The following is a 19,479-nucleotide window of genomic DNA, read 5'->3' on the forward strand; positions in this document are numbered from 1 at the left end:
TTCGGTCTTTTTGTTATTTCTTTTTTTACCTTTCCACATGGTCAACGTTGCCTGCCACACCGACCCCTCCAATGGTATAAATTTTCCCATCGTACACCAGACTGTTATGTCGACACCTTGGGACTGTCATGCGGGACACGAGGTTCCAGTTATCGAGCAGGGACATGTAACACCAGACATCAGCGAGCGTGACACCCGACTCCATGCCGCCTGGCACCACCGGCGGGAGAGGGAGAGAGAAGGGGAGAATTACGTGAGATCCTGGAACGGCAGCAGCTTTGCACACAGCAATCAAAGCCAGTTACAAAGTAAAAAACTCTTCAAATGACATTTGACTAATTAAAATAAATCACCCTCAATGCCGAGCATCTGTTCCGATGATGCATATCTGTGTCATTTATTCATGCGCCCCAAAGGCTGTTTTTTTTTTTTTTTTTAATAAGATGACATGAAGAAATCAAGATGTCAGACTACAAGGGACATATACATAAGGGGATAGACCCTTCTCAGTGTTCATAAATAACTTCCAGTCTATTAAATTACTGCAACACTTGCGAGAAGGTGTCAGGAGGCTGAGTCTATCTTGGCTTGCGAGACATAGGCCAGCCTGAAATCTAAAATGCTTAATACAGTGATGGATTGAAGCAGCACATATATGGGCAGAATAAAGTTAGTGCTTGCACTGCAGGCCTAATTTCTAATTTTCAGGGACAAATTTCTTATTTATTTTCATTTGCTGATAAAAGAAAGAACCAGCTGTACCACTCCTGTAAAACAGTTCAAGATGATCTTGTGAAATATTTATACTGTTCACTTTTTAACTTCTGACTGAAGCTTCCAAGGCAGCCACTTAGTGGGTGTCTTACTATCCCTTTTTGAAGCCCAAAGAGGTGAAATGATTTGAGACCACACTAGGAGTGAGTGGTCGGGGCAGGAAAATGAATTAGACTCAGTTCCATGGTTTAATGAGAAAACCAGGCTTCTTTCTTGGTATTTTGCTCTCCAAACCTATGCTATGCAGTGCAGGGTCCAGTACTTGGAGCTTGCAGCAGTCCATTCCCAATTCTGTTGGTTCCCCTGCCTTTTTTCCTATGTCTTCTAAGTTTGAGCAAAGCAAAATATCAACTGACACTCAGCTACATTTCCAGCCATGTGGGACTTTCAGCTCTCCTTATTGGAGCCACTGAATACAATTCGGTCACTCATCCAGATTCAAGGGAAAGAACTGAAATAAGCTTTGAAATTAGGATTCCAAGCTTTTGTTAGAAGGTATGGCACAGCCTGAAGTGGCTGTACATATTGGAAAGTACCTCAGCTAAGAATAACTAAAAGTTAACATCTCACAAAAGCCTCCACAGAAAGCTTTCGCTCCAGCTGCTCTCAAGCATGGGCAAACAAGCATGGGGAAAAAAAGCATCAAGAAATAATTTCCAATCAATTCTTAGGGTCCCTATGCAGTATTAATGGAATTTAACACCACAGGCAGCAATTTAATGCAGAAAATGCAGTGAGGAAACTCGGCAAGGGAAAGGCAACAGCTGCAACCCCTTACTGGTACAGATGCCAGGTGCATCTGTGCTCCCAACTACATCCTCGGATCACACACATCCGCACTTCCCTGCCCAGCCTCCTCTTTTTATCATCCAACCTCCACTCAGCTGCCATCACAGTATCCTTGCATTGTCTGGTGGGAATTGCTTTTCCCCCTCCAGCCAAACAGAGGTACCAACAGACTGCAAAAAAACAGACACTGTGATGCTCCAGGCGCGGTGTCGACAGCTACTTCGGGAATTAAAGCTTTTTAAGGAGTGTGGTCTCAGTTTCACCAAAAGTAAGAAGATTACAGGGCTAGTGACTACTGTCAAAGGAGAGGTTTCAACAAGTACAAAACATGAATGCTCCTGTAAGCAAATACTTTAAGTGTAGGTCACATATTCAGCAGTTCAGTCTGTCTGTCTCGAATTCCATAACCGACCATTTAGATTCAACTACAGCCAGTATTATAAATCGTGTTTCTATGGCAGTGAAAGCTCTTTGCATGCTTGATGGTTGTCAGACCTATTTTCTTCACATTGCAACTGCAAAATATTGTTGTTGACTGCTTTGAGAGAACATTAATGCCACAGAGACACGGAGAATGATAAAAGCAGGGAAATCCCTCTCTCCCAACCTCCTTCCCACTCCTCTTTTTTTTTTTTTCCCCCTCAGGAGCAGCTGGGTAAAATTCCATCATGTCTGTGCTGTAACTTTTCTACCAGCCCAGTAATTCTGGGGGATGAATGGACTGAGAGAAGCCCTGTAGAGGAGGAATGGGAGATACTGGCGGACAAAAACTTGGAAATGACCTGGCAGCATGCACTTGCAGCCCAAAAAGCCAACTCTATCCTGGGCTGCATCAAAAGCAGTGTGGCCAGCAGGTCAAGGGAGGAGATTCTCCCCCTCTACTCTGCTCTCGTGAGACCCCACCTTGAGTACAGTGTTCAGCTCCAGGGTCCACAGCACACGAAAGACATGGACCTGTTGGAGTGAGTCCTGAGATGGGGCATGAAAGTGGTCAGAGGGCTGGAGCACCTCTGCTATGCAGACAGGCTGAGACAGTTGAGATTGTTCAGCCTGGAGAAGAGAAGGCTCCAGGGTGACCTTATTTCAGCCTTTCAATACTTAAAGGGGGCTTACATGAAAGATGGCAAGAGGCTTTTTACCAAGACCTCTCGTGACAGGACCAGCAGTAAGAGTTTTAAACTGAAAGAGGGTAGATTTACATTGGACATAAGGAAGAAATTTCTTATGATGAGGGTGGTGAGGCACTGGCACAAGTTGCCCAGAGAAGCTGAGGGTAATCCATCCCAGGAAGTGTCCAAGGCCAGGTTGGATGGGACTTCGAGCAACCTGATATACCAGAAGATGTCCCTGCCCATGGTAGGGGAGATGGAACTAGATGACCTTTAAAGGTCTCTTCCAACCCAAACCGTTTTGTGATTTTGTGTTTCTATGAAATCTGCTGCTTACCTGAGAGATAGATGTTATCCCCAGCGCTGACCACACTGAAAAACTCTCGATCATAGAAGGGCAGGCTGGCCAATGGGTACCACTTGTTGTTTTGAGGATTTAAGCAAGTCACTGCTGTTAAAGCTCGTTGATTCATGCCAATCATCTGGCGACCCCCAACTAAGACTATTACCTCAGCTACACCTGGGATTCAAGCAAGAAAAATAGTATTATAAAAAAGTGGCATCTCTCAAACAGGCAGGAACCTATCAGAAATATTAATCAGTCAGTGTAATTTTAATGTATCATATATAAATCTGTTTTAGAGTCTGCAATCAATCCAAGAAGGGTGAGAAAAAACAGGAATGTGTGTGTAGGGGGAGCAGTGGGTGAGGAACAACACTATGAACACTCTTGGAAGAAGTAGGGAGGAAGAATGCCATCTGGGCAAAGCTTGATGGGGAAGAAATAAATAGGCAGTTCCATGTAAAGATATCCATTCACTTCAACAGTATTTGAGTGAGACCTGCAAATTCATCTTCCACTGACCAGTATCCAGGAAATGTTTGGACTTTGGCCTGAAGAAAAAAAAAAGCTAATATCTGGAGAAGGTTTAGGGTATGGTGATGCATCTTCATTCTGATATTTTCACAGCATGTGCTCTATTAACATATAATTTTCTGGTGGGCCGTTTTTTGGTTTTTTTGCTTTACCTGGAGAAAGATTTTCCAGACACAGAGAAGATGTGCTCAAGCCATGGATCATGGTCATAATCTACCAGGTGCTCGGAAATGTGATGTAGATAGCCCCTGCCCTAATACAGTAATTAACTGAGCTTTATCTGTGCTTGAACAGCTCCCCCAAGCCCATAAGATGCAGGGTGTCCAGCTAGCCAAATGCAAAACTTTTGCACTCCACATCTCAAAGGTTTTATTTCCACTTCACAGCCAGAGTCGAGTCATATCTGATCTCTGTGTTACTCCAGACACTTTTCTAGACTCATCCCCACAGAGATGGGTCACAGTTTAATCCTGGGATGTTTTCTTGCTCCATCCAAGAATTAAGTGCTGGAGATAGTTTGGACTTAGCATTTAGCAGAAGTGTTAAAAACCTTCCTGCAGAAATTATGAGCCCTTGTGAAATTTTTTTCCAGGAGAGGTAGGCTCAGAAGCAGGACCCTGAGGCCACAAGCTGGAAGGAATCATCATTTCGAGAGCTTGTCTTGTGGCTGGAGCAATTGCTGTGATGTGTTACAGTGCCCAGCCCAGAGACAAGTGTGCACAGGTGCGGGGCAGAAGTGAGATTGCCAGCAAGAGAGATGAGGAGCTGCAGCGGAGAGGAATGCGTCTGCAGAGTAATGGATTATCGTCACTCCTCATTAGCATTTTCAAAAAATATATTTGTGTCATTCAAGCAAGGTTACTCTCTTAGAAGTTATTAAGATAAAGTGCTGTACAGTTTTAAATAAATATTTCTCGGTAACAAGAGATCATTATTTTTGCGCCATACCAGAAAATCTAATCACCTGTGCAAGACATAACTTGATTATAATCAATGACCTCAAGAGGGCATGTGACATGCTGCAGTGAGTCCACAAAGGGTGTTTAGAGATCCTTTGTGCCTCCATGAATGCCGTTGATATGCAAAATAACATGATTCTATATAATTAGACTCTGACCTAAAAAACTATAATCACCCTCTCTTACCCTGAGAGAATCACTTTTCCCTCATCAACAAGCTTCTGGAAATGGATCACATTACACCTACAATTTTATATACATAAAATAAGCACTTTTCAAAAATCCCTTCAAACATCACACCATTAGTCGTCTTCAATGAAAGACTTTTTAGGGTAGATTGTTATTGAAAGTCCTCTACACTTCGTCCTTGTGAAAGGTGCCTTGATGAGGCAGCCTCCCGAAGCTGCAAATGCTGTGGTTTGATATGCCATCTCCGTGCCACATTAGCATTAGTGGCAGTGACAGAAAGTTTTGTCTGGCTTTGTGATTGCACTTATGGGAGGCAGAAGTACAGGCAGCATGTTAAAACAATTCACCTGTTTCATCTGACCCCTTCTTGGATGCAGTTTTCCTACATGGTATTTGCACCTTCTGTTAAACAAATATTTAGGCTATTTCTCTCATCACCACAATGTGGGCTGGGCTGGCAAGTTGGGCACTTAGGTTTTTTCCATGCATTTTTCCAAAAAGGAAAATTCATATGAGAAACTTCTTAAAAAGATTCAGATCTCCATAGCTGCTGGATTTTTAAAAGGGAATATGTCATGTGTGATCCATTTGTTTTGGAGGCACTAAACAACCTGAACTGGTACTGTGAGCTTCACCATGTAAAAATATTATATTTACAAAGGGCTGTGAAAGTGAAGCTGTTTGATGAATATTAGTCAGATCCTCCCCACAAGAGGCTCAATGGCAAAGAAGCAAATTATTAGACTATTTTTGCAGCTGGAGAAACTGATGCACAGAGGGCAAGGGGCTCACTTTCAGGACAGCAGGGGAATGTTATGTCTCTGCCAAAGACAATCATTCCTAAAAATTAGGCTCCTTTTAAATCCTATTTCAGGAGTATACATCTAAACACCCATGTCCACCCACTGGGAGAGGCTTTCTAAATGCTTGAGGAAAGTAGAAATGGAAAACTGAGCTTCAAATATCACCAGATCCTGAGAATGAGACAAGAAAAGAAGCCAAGATCTGTCCCCCATCCAAGGGCATGTCCTGGCCATGTTCAGGAAACACTGGACCAGGGAGCTGGTGATGTTGAAGGAAGATTTGCTTTACCTGCAGAAAGCCTGGGCCGGGTCCTCGGCGTCTGCATCTCTTGTCGGGCGTGCGGCAGCATGTGATAACGCTTGGCTTCGTTCACCAGATCCCGGCAAGCCTCTGAGGACTTTATCAACTCCTCATTGTCAACAACGTTCAGCAGATAGCTGGGATGGATGAAGGGGAGGCGCACCACTGCCAGCAGCTCCGCAGCGTACTGTGAGGGGGAAAAATAATGACACACTGCAGCCTTCATGTCAGAGTTCAGCCACTTGGCATTTCCACCCCCTTCCCTGTAAACCATCCCCTGTCATCCAGTCTGGAAAGACACTTGCCATAAATGCTGCACACAAGCCCTGCCTAATGACCAGGTGAGACAGAGACAACAGAGCCCTCAGTGCTTCCCAGCCCAGGCTGGGTTTGGTCCCAGAGACTGAAAATAATCTTCAAAAGGTGGCAACTTTTGTTGCCAAGTATAAAAAGTGTTATACAGCACTGTATGGAGGGATTTTTGGAAATAAAAGCTCATTCTGAACTCAGGCTGAATGTAACACCTTGTGCACTGCCAGCATGGAGTAGGCATTCCAGTTATCTGAATTAACTTTGAAATGTGAGTGTGGTTGTTGCACTGTAATAAAGCCTCAAAACAACTCTTTTCTGGCACTATAAATGTGAGACAAAAGTCATTAACCAGGATGGATTTCAACAATTAAATAATATCAACCAATTTGCTAAAAATCTTTTAATTAATAGGCTTTATTTGTTGGTGAAGCAAATCATGTAGCTCTAGGTTTTGTGGAAGTCTGACTCCAGAGGGTGCTATAAAAATACTGACAGTAAGTTTAATCTTCTAAACAAATACATTAAACCTCAGAGGGTAAAGGACACCTGAGCAAATGAAGCTGTCTGTCACCAAACACTGTTTAAAGGAGAGCAAAACCCCAAGAGAGAAAACTGCAATCAAAAAACCAGGAGTCCATTCCCAGATTATTCTTTTTATATATTTGGGTGTATCACAACCCATCACGACAACACAGTGAAAAGCAGAGCAATGGGAAAACATGGAGAAGCAAGGCACACAAACAGGATGCAAACTAGAGGGTGCGCAGCAAGAAAAGATAATCATCTGTTGTAATAAATATTCATACAGTGGATGCATCCAAAGATCCCAACTGGGATTGAGGCCAGGATGCGAATAAATATTCCTGAGGTCCATGAGACTGGTCCCAAGAAACACTGGGCGCCAGCAGCATCTGTTGGCCTGCAGATGCCTCTGGTCTTCCAGAAACTACTTGGCTCTCACTTTCTTTTTCAGCAGTATGCCTGTCCCTGCAGCATGTGAGAGCCAAGTCACAGCAGGAACAGGAGCAGGAGCAGGAGCAAGAGCAGGGATGGGAATGGAGCAAGGGCACAGTGAGATGGGAAGGCGCTGGTATGGACTGAACCAGATAATGGGCTGGCCATCAGGTGGAGGATGCAGTGACACCCATGACCACTTTCAGGGCTTCACCTTTCCCCAGCCAAACTGAAGAAGTAGGCTTAATTTAGAAGGAAAAAAAAGGATTTCTACTCCCAATTCACACTGCTCTCCTGCCGGAGAGTCACATCAGCCTGGTGCAAGCTCAGTCAAAGCAAAGATGCAGTGACCTGTGGGGAGCTGAGCCCCACACCTGCCTATGGGGCTGTGGGACTAGGAAGATGACCAAGGTCTCAGGCTGACTCTCAGTCCCCTGTTTATCAGCTCCCCTCAATACAGGGGCTGGTAATTTTAGGTACGGCCTGAAGAGTTGATGCCTGGTCACTCTGCAGTTGTTTGGGATAAAAATGTTGTTTGGTGATGCAAAAGGAGCAGTAAAATGACAGTGCTTCTCATCTGGAAAAAAACCACGCCTGTGAGTAGTAAGTTCGCGACTCCTCGATATTAACTCCAGTGTGGCACAGGGCCAAGTAGGGCTTGAGATCATTTCATCAACCTCGAACTGTAAAAGAAGACACTCCTCTCTTTTCCCTTGCTGAATCAATTTCTGAGGTGCTTTCTAGGAGATACAACGGCTGCTCCTTCCCTGGAGTCACAAATGTCAGGCACTTGGCTGCAGATATCTTAATGTCATTAAACGGTACCATGTAGGAGAGGGAGCAGTGGACATATGGCAGTGGGTGGCAAAGCTCTGACTTCAAGAAGTGCTTTTTTTAAGAAGGTTGGGGGCGTTTAACCTTACATTGAAGCCAAGATGAAACGTGACGTCGGGACAGGGGAATAATGCGGAGAGAGGGTACAACCAGGGATGAGCAAGACAACCCCATAGGGGAGGTTAATTCCCACTACAGGCTGCTCAGGAAGTAGTATGAGTCACTAAAGGGCAGTTTAAATAGAGTTTGAAAATACATGGAGTGTATAAAAGAGCCAGCACCTTCCCTTGGTGTGGTGGGACATGCTGGAGCTGTCCCTGACACTCCTGAGGTTGGTCTGCACTGGAAGCAGACACAACACAAATCAATACAAAACACCAGCGCCGATGGTTGTGCCACTAAATTAGGACATGGGGTTCAGCAGGCACCACCATGTCCTGAAGTGGAGTGTGAATTAGCATTGGGAAAACAGCTCCTCTCCGAGAGAGATGGGACAATTCCAATGGGCCCAGCGGAGTTACCACCTCCATTTCCCACCCTTCCCTGAATAAATGGGGCATCACTGCTGCCTGAGCACAGTAAGCTCTCCCTCTTGCTCACCCACCTTGCTTTAATTAGATAAGTGAGAAAATGTGATTCTGTTTCTCTCCTGGATTCCCCCCCTCCTTTCTCTCCTCTTTTGTCTGAGCTCGTGGCTTATTTTGAAGGGGAATAATAATTAGAACATGTTGCTCCCTTTCATCAGCTTGAAAGTTGATGTCACATATCAAAACCGATGTCACTTTTCACTCTTATTCTTTCCTTTGCTCAAGCAGCTACAAAAAGCTGGCGCTGTGTGTGTGTGTGTGCACGACCACACGCAGTCACGACTCGGGCTTGGCGCTGAGAGCATTGAGGGTACATAGAATTGCAGTGTTTTTCACCAAGGGATTTGAGGAGTATGAACCATCACAGCGTCTCCAGAAGACAAGAGACGCTTTTATAAAGCACTGTCTTTTTGCACAGCTCTTTTAAGCACTATAGTCAAGGGTGAATTTCATTTAGCCTCACTGATTTAAGAATATTCAAGTGATTTAGGCAATCAGCTGCCTTTTTCTTTCGGATTCTCCCTTATGAAGGCTTCCTAGCTCCGTTAGCTATGATTGTACTAAATATCCTGTTACTATTATCCTTTTCATTTAAGATTGGAATAAGCACCATAAAGCATTTCAACCTCCTTACCATCTGTTATTTGCTCTCCATTCTCTCTTGTCCTTCCGTTGTTCCTTATACAGCTATGAAATATCTACTGCACCTACTGACGTTACCAGTTATTATTAAAGCAGCAGAATACCTGCGTGGGGCAAATTGCCAAATTCAGCAGACAGGAAACTTGGGTCCCTGGAGTTGTAGTTTGTGCCTGTAACCCCCAGAATGTTTTCTTCTCCCTGCTCGGCTGCAGGTGCTGTCTGGACAAGTAGAAATACTTCTCAGGTCTTTGTTGGAAACCACTCACGACTGCTCTACAGCCTGCATCACATGCCAGCATGAAGTAGAGAATATTAATGCCCCTTCCGGACTACAGTTACGAGTTATCAGCTCATAAACATGAGAGACCATGGCTCAGCTCCTTGAGAATGGGTACCATTATGCAAAAATCTAATGAGTTTATTGTTTGAAATGCTAGAAAGTGTTTGAATGCTGTCAGGACTCTTTTTTCAGGTGACATGAACCTCAGCACAGCTCCTGTTGGGTGAAGGCAGCTGCTCTGGTCCATAAACCCCCTGTTGAGTGGTGATGCTGCTGGATACCACGTGCATCTCTGGGGTGAGTCTGCAGGAGTCAGGGCACTACTGCCACATAAGCAAAGTCTTTGTGGACAGTCACTGCAGACACAGTAGAGCAGAGACTTCTAAGAGATAATATCTGGCCTGCTTCAAGGCACGTTTCACTGATACTGATTGCAGTGGCTGAACAGAAAGCAAGATCTTCCACCAGCCTGCAATCACAAGTGTGTTTCATAAAAAACAAGGAGGAAAAAATCTTAGGAGATCTTATCTTTACGCAATTACCTAAACATTTTTGGGGGAGAGATTCAGCTCTAGATTCAGACACCTAAATGGGTTCATACAAGCAAGTATTTACTTGTCAGCCAGACATACGTGAACTCCTGTTATAATTAATAGAGATTTAGTCAACACAACACAGTCCTCCTCAGAGCAATCTGAGCTGAAAGGATCCATCACACACCAGGGGAAACAGAGGATATCAATGTGCCCTTCTGGGCCATCAGCTCCTGAGACAGGGAGTGTGTTCCTCAGGACATGCCTCAGACCATGCCACATCGAGATGTTTACAACCAGCAGCCACTCCAAATTGGAGGGTTAATAATTCCCGCCTCTGACGGGAATTTTTGTCTCCATTTGTCCTAGGTACTGTGCTCAGAAGGTTGTGATCATATCATGAGGAAGCCTAAGTGTTAGCATTGGGTCAGCACTGACTCAGAGGAATATATGACCAACACGATTAGCTATACCTTGAAGCTGACCCTTTCAAGCCTTTCCCCAATAATACATAAATTACTCCCATCTCAGTAGGCAGGCCAGCGCTTTAGCAAATGAGATTACAAAACACTCTAATGCCTTTTTTTTATTCCTCACTGGTAGTTTGAGTGAAGACATTTACTTTGCTAAACTTTTTATGGCATTTCTTCTCCTACTGATTACATCAGTATTATGAATGCTTGCTTGCAAGTGGGCTTTGTTCTGGTATCTTCACAGTCTCAGTTAAAAAACCCACTTCACTATCACATTAAAAATAATCTTTTATTCTCTTAGAGTGTTTTATACTCTAATCCAGTAAAATCCTCACAAGTATTCTCCAGAAGGACTCTCATTGTGTTCCTGCATAGACTTGGGCCACAACAATATACAAATAGTTTTTACAAGAAGTATGTTTACTGCTACAGAGTCATATTTCCTGCGCCTTAAATTCTCTACTGGAAAGCTCTCCAGATTTTTAACATTTTTGAAGTAATGCCCAAAGAGGTTAAAATAATGTTTCCCTTATGCCTTATAACTCATCTGTCTCTCTAGTTTACCATTCTCCTTACAAAGGACCCTTTTGTGCTATCTGCTTCTAAAGAAACAGGCTTCAGCTAGAAATATAAATACAGAAGGTAGATTACCCAAATTACGATAGGGTTTTGCTCCAATAAACTGCTCTTTATTGCAAGAGTTTTAAAAAACATTATGAAGTAGGAACATATTTGATTCATCTGAGAGCCTTGAAGGAGATTTATGTCATCTTATATAAACCCTTGGTTCAGACTTGACCCACGTCAGGCACCATACCAGTGTTAGGGCTGAAGCAAGAACATCCTTAGATGAAGGAAGCCACCAGGGACAGATCTGAAGCAGAACCAGTTCCCACTGCATTAAACTCTTTCAAGTGAGTGCAGCACACATTAATTAAAAACCACCCTCCAAATGGCAGATGTGAGTCTTTGACGCCCACCCTGCAGCCAGGAAATGAACTGCCCAGGGAGCTGTGAGGTGGTGGCCACACACGCCGACACACTGAAGTGGTGACATGAGTGGTCCCTCCCCACAACCATCTTCAGCCCAGCCCAGGCTTCCTCTGCAGGTTACCCAACCTGATATTCAAAATATTGCTGGCTCCAAACTTGCAAGTGTAAGCCCAACAGGGAACAGAATACTCTGTTGGAAGAGACCAACAAGGATCATTGAGTCCACCTCCTAAGTGAATGGTCTGCACAGGGATCAAACCCATGACCTTGGCGTTATTAGCACCATGCTCTAATCAGCTGAGGTTTGGGGAAACCAAAGCTGTTGGTGCACTGCTTTGCCATTCTCACAAATATGCCTTTTTTGGCTAGATTTTCCTGACACTGCCCTGCTACTTGGTAATGGGGGTACTTTGATACATCTAACCCCTGGGTATTAGAAAGACACATTGTGTTTCCAGTAACCTCCAGCACATTCCTACACCCAAGGTCATATCCAAGCCCAACTAAGCTTTCTGATATGCTTGGAGTATTGACTTGGAATTGCAATGCTGCCTCCAGATTAAACCCAAAGGCTTGGTAGCCTGTCAGCCGACAGCCTCATAATATCATGAGATAAACATGTGGCAGAAAATCTGGTTCGCAGGCACTGGGTTCAGCTGGTGGCTTGGTGGCAGGATGCCACGTGCATAAATCTCATGCCTAGCAAGAAGGAAAGAGCAGTCCCACTGTCTTGCTGAAATCAGGTTTCAACGTGACATGTTTATGGCAGCACAGCTGACTAAACACTGTAATGTCATCAGCGCCCATCCCCTTCTCCGAACGGTTTGCAGCAGCAATACGATGAGAGGTTTTTAAATACACAGGAAGATAAATCACTGATCCATCATACTTGGAATTTGCCTGATACTAAGGATTAAAAAACCCTCACTCTTGCCATGCATTCTCTAGCTTGCTGACTAAAGTCTATGAAATAACCCCTCAAAGCTCCCCCAAAGGGCACTAGAGGTGAGTGATGTTTCTTTTGTTTATGGGCAGTCATCTACTCAAACACCTGTTAGCACACAGATGCATCCTAAAAGCACTCTGCCACCAACCAAATGGCTAAAGCTTCTCATGTGCTTCACAAAACCAAGTAAACTCCTGATACCTCCATCCCCACAACACACTGCCACAAAATCCATGTGCAGTAACTCTCCAAAACGCTTCTTGCCTATGATATAAAATGGTTGTGTTTCTGGAGGTTGGTCTTGAGCACTAGGGCCATGTGCAGCAACAGGCAAAAGCAAGGGAGCACGTGTGAGGAGCTGCTTGCAGATGTGGGTCTTTGTGAGGCCGTTGCTTCAGCAACAGCAGAGAAAGATTTTGTAAAAAACAGGAAAACATGTTGGAAAAGCCACAAATAAAGAGACTGAGCAGACTGGGAGACAAGGGAGCTCCTCAAACCAATTAAAACTTCAGAGAAATAATTTGGTAGATTTTCTGTCAAGGGTATCCCTTAAAAAAAACCTTAAAAGTTTAGTCAGGAGGGAATTTCAGGAACTGCTAACCTCACCTGCATCCTCTTTTTTATTTAATGCAGCTTTTCCTCCAATACATAGCTAAGGGCACGTTCCTGCACTGATTCCATTCCTGCTGCTGCCTTTTCTTTTCCCTCTGTAAGCCCGTACAGGAGCTGAGTGCGTCTGCAAAAGCTTCATTTAAATCGGAGTTCTTTGAGCCGCCCATCCCTGGGAAATCACAGGGGTTACTGCTCATCCCTTGCGTTTTTCACTTTCAGGGAAATTGAAGCTTCTTGTACTTTCATTATGGCATCTTTCTGAATTTGTCTGCTCTTCCCACAAATGGATTTCAAAGCACCAGAATAGTGTGGGCTTTTCAAAGAAGCCTAATTGAGCTGTTAGAGAGTGTTAGTGCCTAATTCACTTAGGCTCCCTTGGAAGCATCCTTTTTCATATTTATTCCAACACTCCTTCCAGAAACTTAATGCCTTTAAGTACACTGATCGATCAATTAATTTCTTATTATGATGAACTAAATAATTTGTACATGCTGATATTGCGTATCAGCTTCTCTCATTACCTCCTTGTCATCACAGAGTAGAGCTGGAGTTGTCAGCTACCTGTCAGATTTTCCATTTTCTTGAAGCAGGCTGCTCTTCTACATAACTTTGGAGGGTCTTTAAAATGTGCCTGAGAAATAGGGGATCTCCCATCTGCTCTTTCACGGTTACCAACCCTTTTTCCTCTGTAGCATCTTGCCTTCGAACTGCCACTCTCTGTCACTGCCAAAATATAGCTCATGGGCATTTGTAGCATTTTTGACATAAATCCTCTTCTCCTTCTCTCCACCACTTTTCCTTACCCTCACTGACAGATACAGGGCTTACAGGTGGGCTTTGTGTTTGCTCATTGTTAGACTAATTTGCCAAGTCTCAAATTCATCCCAGTGGTCCTTACTGTTGTTACAACCCTTGCATCCTTCCAGGCAGCTCCTCTCCTTGGGGCTTCAAACACTTGTAGACATTTATCCCTCTTTAGCTGTCATTAGGCCAAGTCATGCATATTCACATCTTTTAATCTTTTTTTTTCTCACATCAGTTCCTTCAGTCTTTTAATCATTTGTGTTGCTCTTCTCTAAATTACCTCAAATTTGTCTATGCATCTCTGATTCTCAGGCACCATGAAGATGCCATTTAGATAAATCTGCCTCTGAGGACACAAGTTCATAGAAAGCTTGTTAATGCCTTTATGGTGGAGACATTTCATTTTGCTACTGGACACCATGATTTTAAATAGGGTTAGGAAAAAGGGCACATGATTATATCCTTGCAGAGTGCAATAAAAGGTGACTGCCATTCAGCTGAGCCTCTTGTGCGTCACTCATTGCTGCAGTACCTGTCTCTCTCCTACAGCTACTCTGGGCAACTTGTTGAAATGTTTGCCCTCTCCTCATTTCTTGTCCCTCCTCAGGGTGAGAGGGAAGCTACATGCAATGGGGAGTCTTGTTTTCTCAGGCTTTCTATGATTAATAACTATTTGCTATGTTTTTTATATCAGAGAAAACAGATACAACTTTGGACTTGGAGCAGAAGGTGGGAAAGTTTCCAATGAGCTTTGGTATGTCCGTGCTTTGGACAGGCAGCAAATTGCTATACATCCAGCAACTTCACACCTTTCCCATCCTCCACAGACACTGGGCATGACTGCAGCTCTGCAGAGCTCTGGCAGCCATCAGTACCTGTGGACAATATGGTTCATTATCCACTGGATCCTCCCAGCAGCCCTCATGGGAGGCATCACATCCCTCCAGCTTATAGTGTAAGAAATGGGGGTAAAAAGGTGAAACAACCTGCCCAAGGGCATACAGAGAGCAGGGGGATGTGCTCAGGTGAAGACTGTGTGGGGCCTGGCAGAAATCTTTCCTTGTTTGGGCGGCTCAGACCACACTGGTTTCAGACAGTAAAGCCTCCATTATGCAATATATTTTTTGCATGAGTTTGCTGGAGTTGTAATAAGCTTATCAAAGGGATAAACTGTTAGGATAAACCCTACAATCTTGTCCATCAGTCAGAAAGAGAAATAAATGGAAAAAAAAGAGTAGATTCAGCTTTCCCAGATGTGTCAGTCAGCTGCAGGCTTTCCACTCAGTGACAGCAATCAGGAGGACTCCTACAACCAGAGCTCTGTGTTCACTGGTACAGGAAATTACCAACTAGTTCTGACCTCACATCACAGGCTGCTTCTTTTGGTCAGACCCGTTTTACACAACTGCACTACCACCAGCACTAGAACAGCTCCATAAACGTTACCATATGAGCCAGGGAACTGCTCAAATGCACTGGGGGAATAGCTATTTACCAAGTCCTGGCTTAACCCTTCACTCTCTGAACTGCCTCTTTGTATTATGCAGAGGATCAGTAACCCTTAAAGCACTGCTATTCTCTCTTTATAACAAGGCTCAGGTGCTCTTTCGTAATGCCACAGCACGCTTGAATAAGCACTGTTCGTACAGCACAATGTGCACAATTAAACATCAGTCAGGGAGCAGCTTTTCAACTTGCATTGCAAAAAAATCCCGGTTCCTTCCCTGTCACTGCCCTCCAGCCTAGTGGGGAAAGAATTAACAAAAGCAGAAACAATTAAGACACCTGAAGAAAAGCTTTTAGAAAGGCAGAGAAGAGCAGGTAGACAGCAAAGTCAACGCCTTTCCAGGAGAACGGGAGGCTCTGCTGAAAATCTCCTTCCCAGAGGCTTTCAGCAGGGGATCGGACAGGAGGGGAGGCAGTGAAGGATAAGTTGTTGTAAGATCACGGCATGAGGCTTCGGTGAGGGGGAACATGAGTGGTGAGATTTACTGTCCCCAGGCGTCAGCCTGCACTGCAGAGTGACACAAAGTCATTACAGCACAAGGAGTTCTGGAGGGCTGCAGCTGCCCTGGGGCAGAGGGTGCTGAGTCAGAGAGAAGCTCCTCTGTGGGGATGTCTCTGCTGAGCAAGCCCCTGCCAGGCTTTGCCAGGGAAGATGGACGTGCAGGTGAGATGAAGAGCACAGACCTTTCCCTGTTTGTGCCACACCTCCACCTTTGGGAGAATCACCAATGCAGAACTTGGAAGAAGCTGCCAAAGAGTCATTTTAGTCACCTGCCATTGGAACTATTGAAAATAAAAATGTGACATAGAGCCTTGCCTGTCAAGGTAAAGGGAAATGGGGAGAAACAAAGAAAGTGGAGTCCCTGGAAATCCATACTCTGAAGGATTTAACTGCCAGCACTGCCAGACTGGTGACCTGAGGAGCACAGTAGAGCTGGAGTGATATCTTCGCATTGCTGCAATTCATGGTGCAATTCATGATGCAATTCATTCATCAACCCTCCCAACAGTCCTGGTGTCCTCCATCCCAAAGAGTTTAAAGACAGCTCATAGAATCTATCTCCAAACTGGGAATAAAATAAAAATATCCATGCACGGCTCCTGCAAGAAGGTCCATCCCATGTTCAGTATTACCACAGTTACCCAGCCTTGCAGAGCTCTCAGCAGACTGTGCATCTCATAGGAGCGTGGGCACTTCCTGGCATGGTGGGCCTTGCTGCACACCAAGCACAGATTTTCACTCACCATCATCTTTATCAGAAATAAGGTTATTTAGGTTTATCTTCCTTTCTATCCACTATGGAAGCTATTTGTTCCTGGGCTCCGAAAATGTAAAAGTCATTATTGTAAAGATGGTACTTTTCATGGTAAGTGTGAGCTCTTACTTTTAGAAAATAAGAACCTATTTAACTAAGAGCTTTATAATAGATCAAGGAGTGTGCAGAGTACTAAGAAAAGTGAGAGCTACTATCTAAATATACTAGTTTAGTGGCAGGATTGGGCAGGAAAATAATTATCTGCTTGGTATCTTTTATACTAATTTATTCAAGACCCTTATATCTGGATAAATACAAATTAAAAATTAAAAGCCCTTGTAAATGAATGCATGAAACTAAAGCACCACAGAGAAATTTGGAGAAGCAAATAAAACTGCCATCATAAACTACAAAAGCACTGCAGAACCTGGACAGAGGGGAAGGAAACTTGGGAATAAAAAACCACAGAAAACCAACTGAACTGCAACATGAAGGGAAGAGGGGATAGTGGTGGTGACAGCAAGAAAAAACACCACTTAAAAAACCAAATTCCCAACATTGCTTCAGCAAGGCACAGAAGGAAATATTTAAAACTGCAATTTTGAGCATGTAACCCAGACCACCTGGTGAGTGACACGTTCTGTTGGCACCAGGCAGAACAGGCTCCCGCCGCAGGGTTCCTGAACTCCGACCCCTGGGAATAATCCCCAAGGTCCCATTAAGTTCAGAGTGGCACAGAGCTGACTGCTGCCATCAAACTTTAGGCAACCAGGGAAATACAGTGTAAAACAGTGTGTTTTTCGAGGCCAACAAGAGCCAAAGAGGGGACAATTTCAATAAATCAAAGATACTGTGTAAATGTGTTAGGCAATAATAATATTGAGCAATACTAAATGGCATTGCTGGCACATGGAGGATGTGGTCAGAGAGCGTGGTGAGTCCCCAGGATGGGATTGCCCTGCTGAGCCACATTTCCTGCTCACACAGGGCAGGAACCAGGACCTGGGGGCTGCAGGATGCTGGCAGAGATCAGGGATGAGCTGATGGAGCAGCATAGGCAGCAGAGCTTGGCCTGGTACACAGTATCCTTAATGCCCTTATCCTCATCCAGCAGCCTGGGGAGAGCAGGAATTCCTATTTCTCCCACTGTAGAGATGAAGTTCGGATGTGCAACTGCTCCGGATCACATCCAATTACACATTTAACATCCCACTGCTCATTTAGGTGCTTGAATTCCCATTTAAATCAAGAAGGTCCAGACTGTCATGATGTGGGACAGCAACAACATGTGGCCAAGTGTCTCCCTGAGTCCCAGTCTGGTCCATAAGCAACTGGGCTGTTGTCCTTAAGCCAGACATAACTGTGACTGGGGACCAACAGAAGCAAATCTGGCCTCCGAAGTGGAAAGGAGGAAAACAACTTTCCCCTTCTATGGTCTGTGTGGAAAACTGACCTCCAAATGGAGAGGTTTGGGGTTCAGACCACAGTTCACTACCTGCAAAAGCTGGCTTGCAAGAGCTGCACTGGAAGCAAGTAGCAGGTTTTTAGATATCACCAGGGATGTCTTCTTGTCCCAAGGACAATCATCAGCCTCCACACAGTCATTGTTTCTAGCTCCTATCTAGTGCTAGGCAAAGTAACAGCCTCAGTTTCTTTAGTCAAGAGCAGACTGCATAGCTCAGATGATTGAGGAAAGGGTGACTCTAATAAATATATAAAACTCAAAGGATTATCTAAGCAGCCAATAAAGATACAGAATCTTTTTTTTTATGAACTGAAGCTATATTCATTCAGTATGTGACATCAAAAGAAATAAAAATTTTCTGACAGATTTTTATTTTCCGCTGGTACTAAAATGCATCCCCTTCTTAAAGCATCTCAGACAACTGTAATTCCTCCCAATTTATCTCTGACTGAGCCTGCAGTCAATAACTCGAGGCCCCAGCTTTGTATCATGCATGTCACAAATGAGATTTTGATTCAAAATTATCAGATATGGGGATTCGATTTTGAAATTACACACATTTTGTGCATAGCCTGCATTCCCTTTCTCTTTTTTTATCTGAACTGCCCATCCCATCTCCTACACACCCTCATGTTTAAAATTGCATGGAGATGGTTTCTATTCTAAAAGAGGCATTCATGGAAACGGAGCAGAGTGAGGCTGCTGAGATTATTTTTACCTGAGCTCTGATTGCGGCGTCCTTCTTAATCCACTTTATCACTGTTTCGTACACCAGCTCCTCGGCTTTGGTGTTCAGGCTGTCATTGGACATGTAGGAAATAAAGTCGTCTTTTGAGATATTAAGGATCTCTTCTTGGTTTGCCACCTCGGGGAAAATTTGCAGGGCATAAGCTTTGGCCATGTTGTATAGTTCAGTGCACTGCATGGCTTCAGCCATGGCTAATATTCCTAAGCAGTTGCTAGCAGTCAGCTGTTTTTCTAAAAGGAGCAAAAAAAACAAACAAAAAAGGTAATTGATAATTACTAAAAGATACACATTTGTTCCAATGTCATGAGAAAAATAAGTGTCATAGACAAATTTCTAACCCTAATTAATTTCAGGGAGTTAACCAAAAGCAGCACTGTGGGTTAATATAGGATTGGGGTTTAAAGTACAAAAATCAAAGTCTAACAGCTGAGTTGGGGACAGGGAGAGAAATGTACTTTCTGAGTTTGCTTTTTGTGTAAGCCTCCACAAGGCACTGGGGAAACCTACTGACATAAAAGTATCTGGGGCTTCCCAAGGGATGGGAACCCAGCCAAGAGACTGCTGCTGTTCCTACCGCCTACAATGTTGCTTTAAGGAACAGCAAGATGTAAACGCCAGTGCAGACACTTAAGAATAAATGCAAACAGCACTAAGGACATTTCTGAGAATGCTGCAGTCACTTTATGATAATTTTTGCCCTGTTCAGCTACTAAGATACTTCAAATAAAAAAAA

General features: G+C 44.0%; 1 protein-coding gene across 5 annotated transcripts in view; it reads right to left on the minus strand.

Annotated features, from left to right (window-relative positions):
* KLHL29 (kelch like family member 29) overlaps window positions 1-19,479 on the minus strand; it is a 395,224-nt gene that overhangs the window by 33,115 nt on the left and 342,630 nt on the right. For all 5 annotated transcript variants that reach the window (XM_027690064.1, XM_027690065.1, XM_027690066.1 and 2 more), the window contains 4 exons: window positions 18,717-18,976; window positions 5,790-5,988; window positions 3,010-3,192; window positions 30-210 (listed from right to left, as the gene is read on the minus strand). In XM_027690064.1, coding sequence (XP_027545865.1) covers window positions 30-210; window positions 3,010-3,192; window positions 5,790-5,988; window positions 18,717-18,976 — 823 coding nt within the window. The remainder of the gene's footprint in view (window positions 1-29; window positions 211-3,009; window positions 3,193-5,789; window positions 5,989-18,716; window positions 18,977-19,479) is intronic.

The sequence above is a fragment of the Neopelma chrysocephalum genome, unplaced genomic scaffold (genome assembly GCF_003984885.1).
Source record: "Neopelma chrysocephalum unplaced genomic scaffold, ASM398488v2 Primary Assembly neopelma1_80, whole genome shotgun sequence".
Lineage (NCBI taxonomy): Eukaryota > Metazoa > Chordata > Aves > Passeriformes > Pipridae > Neopelma > Neopelma chrysocephalum.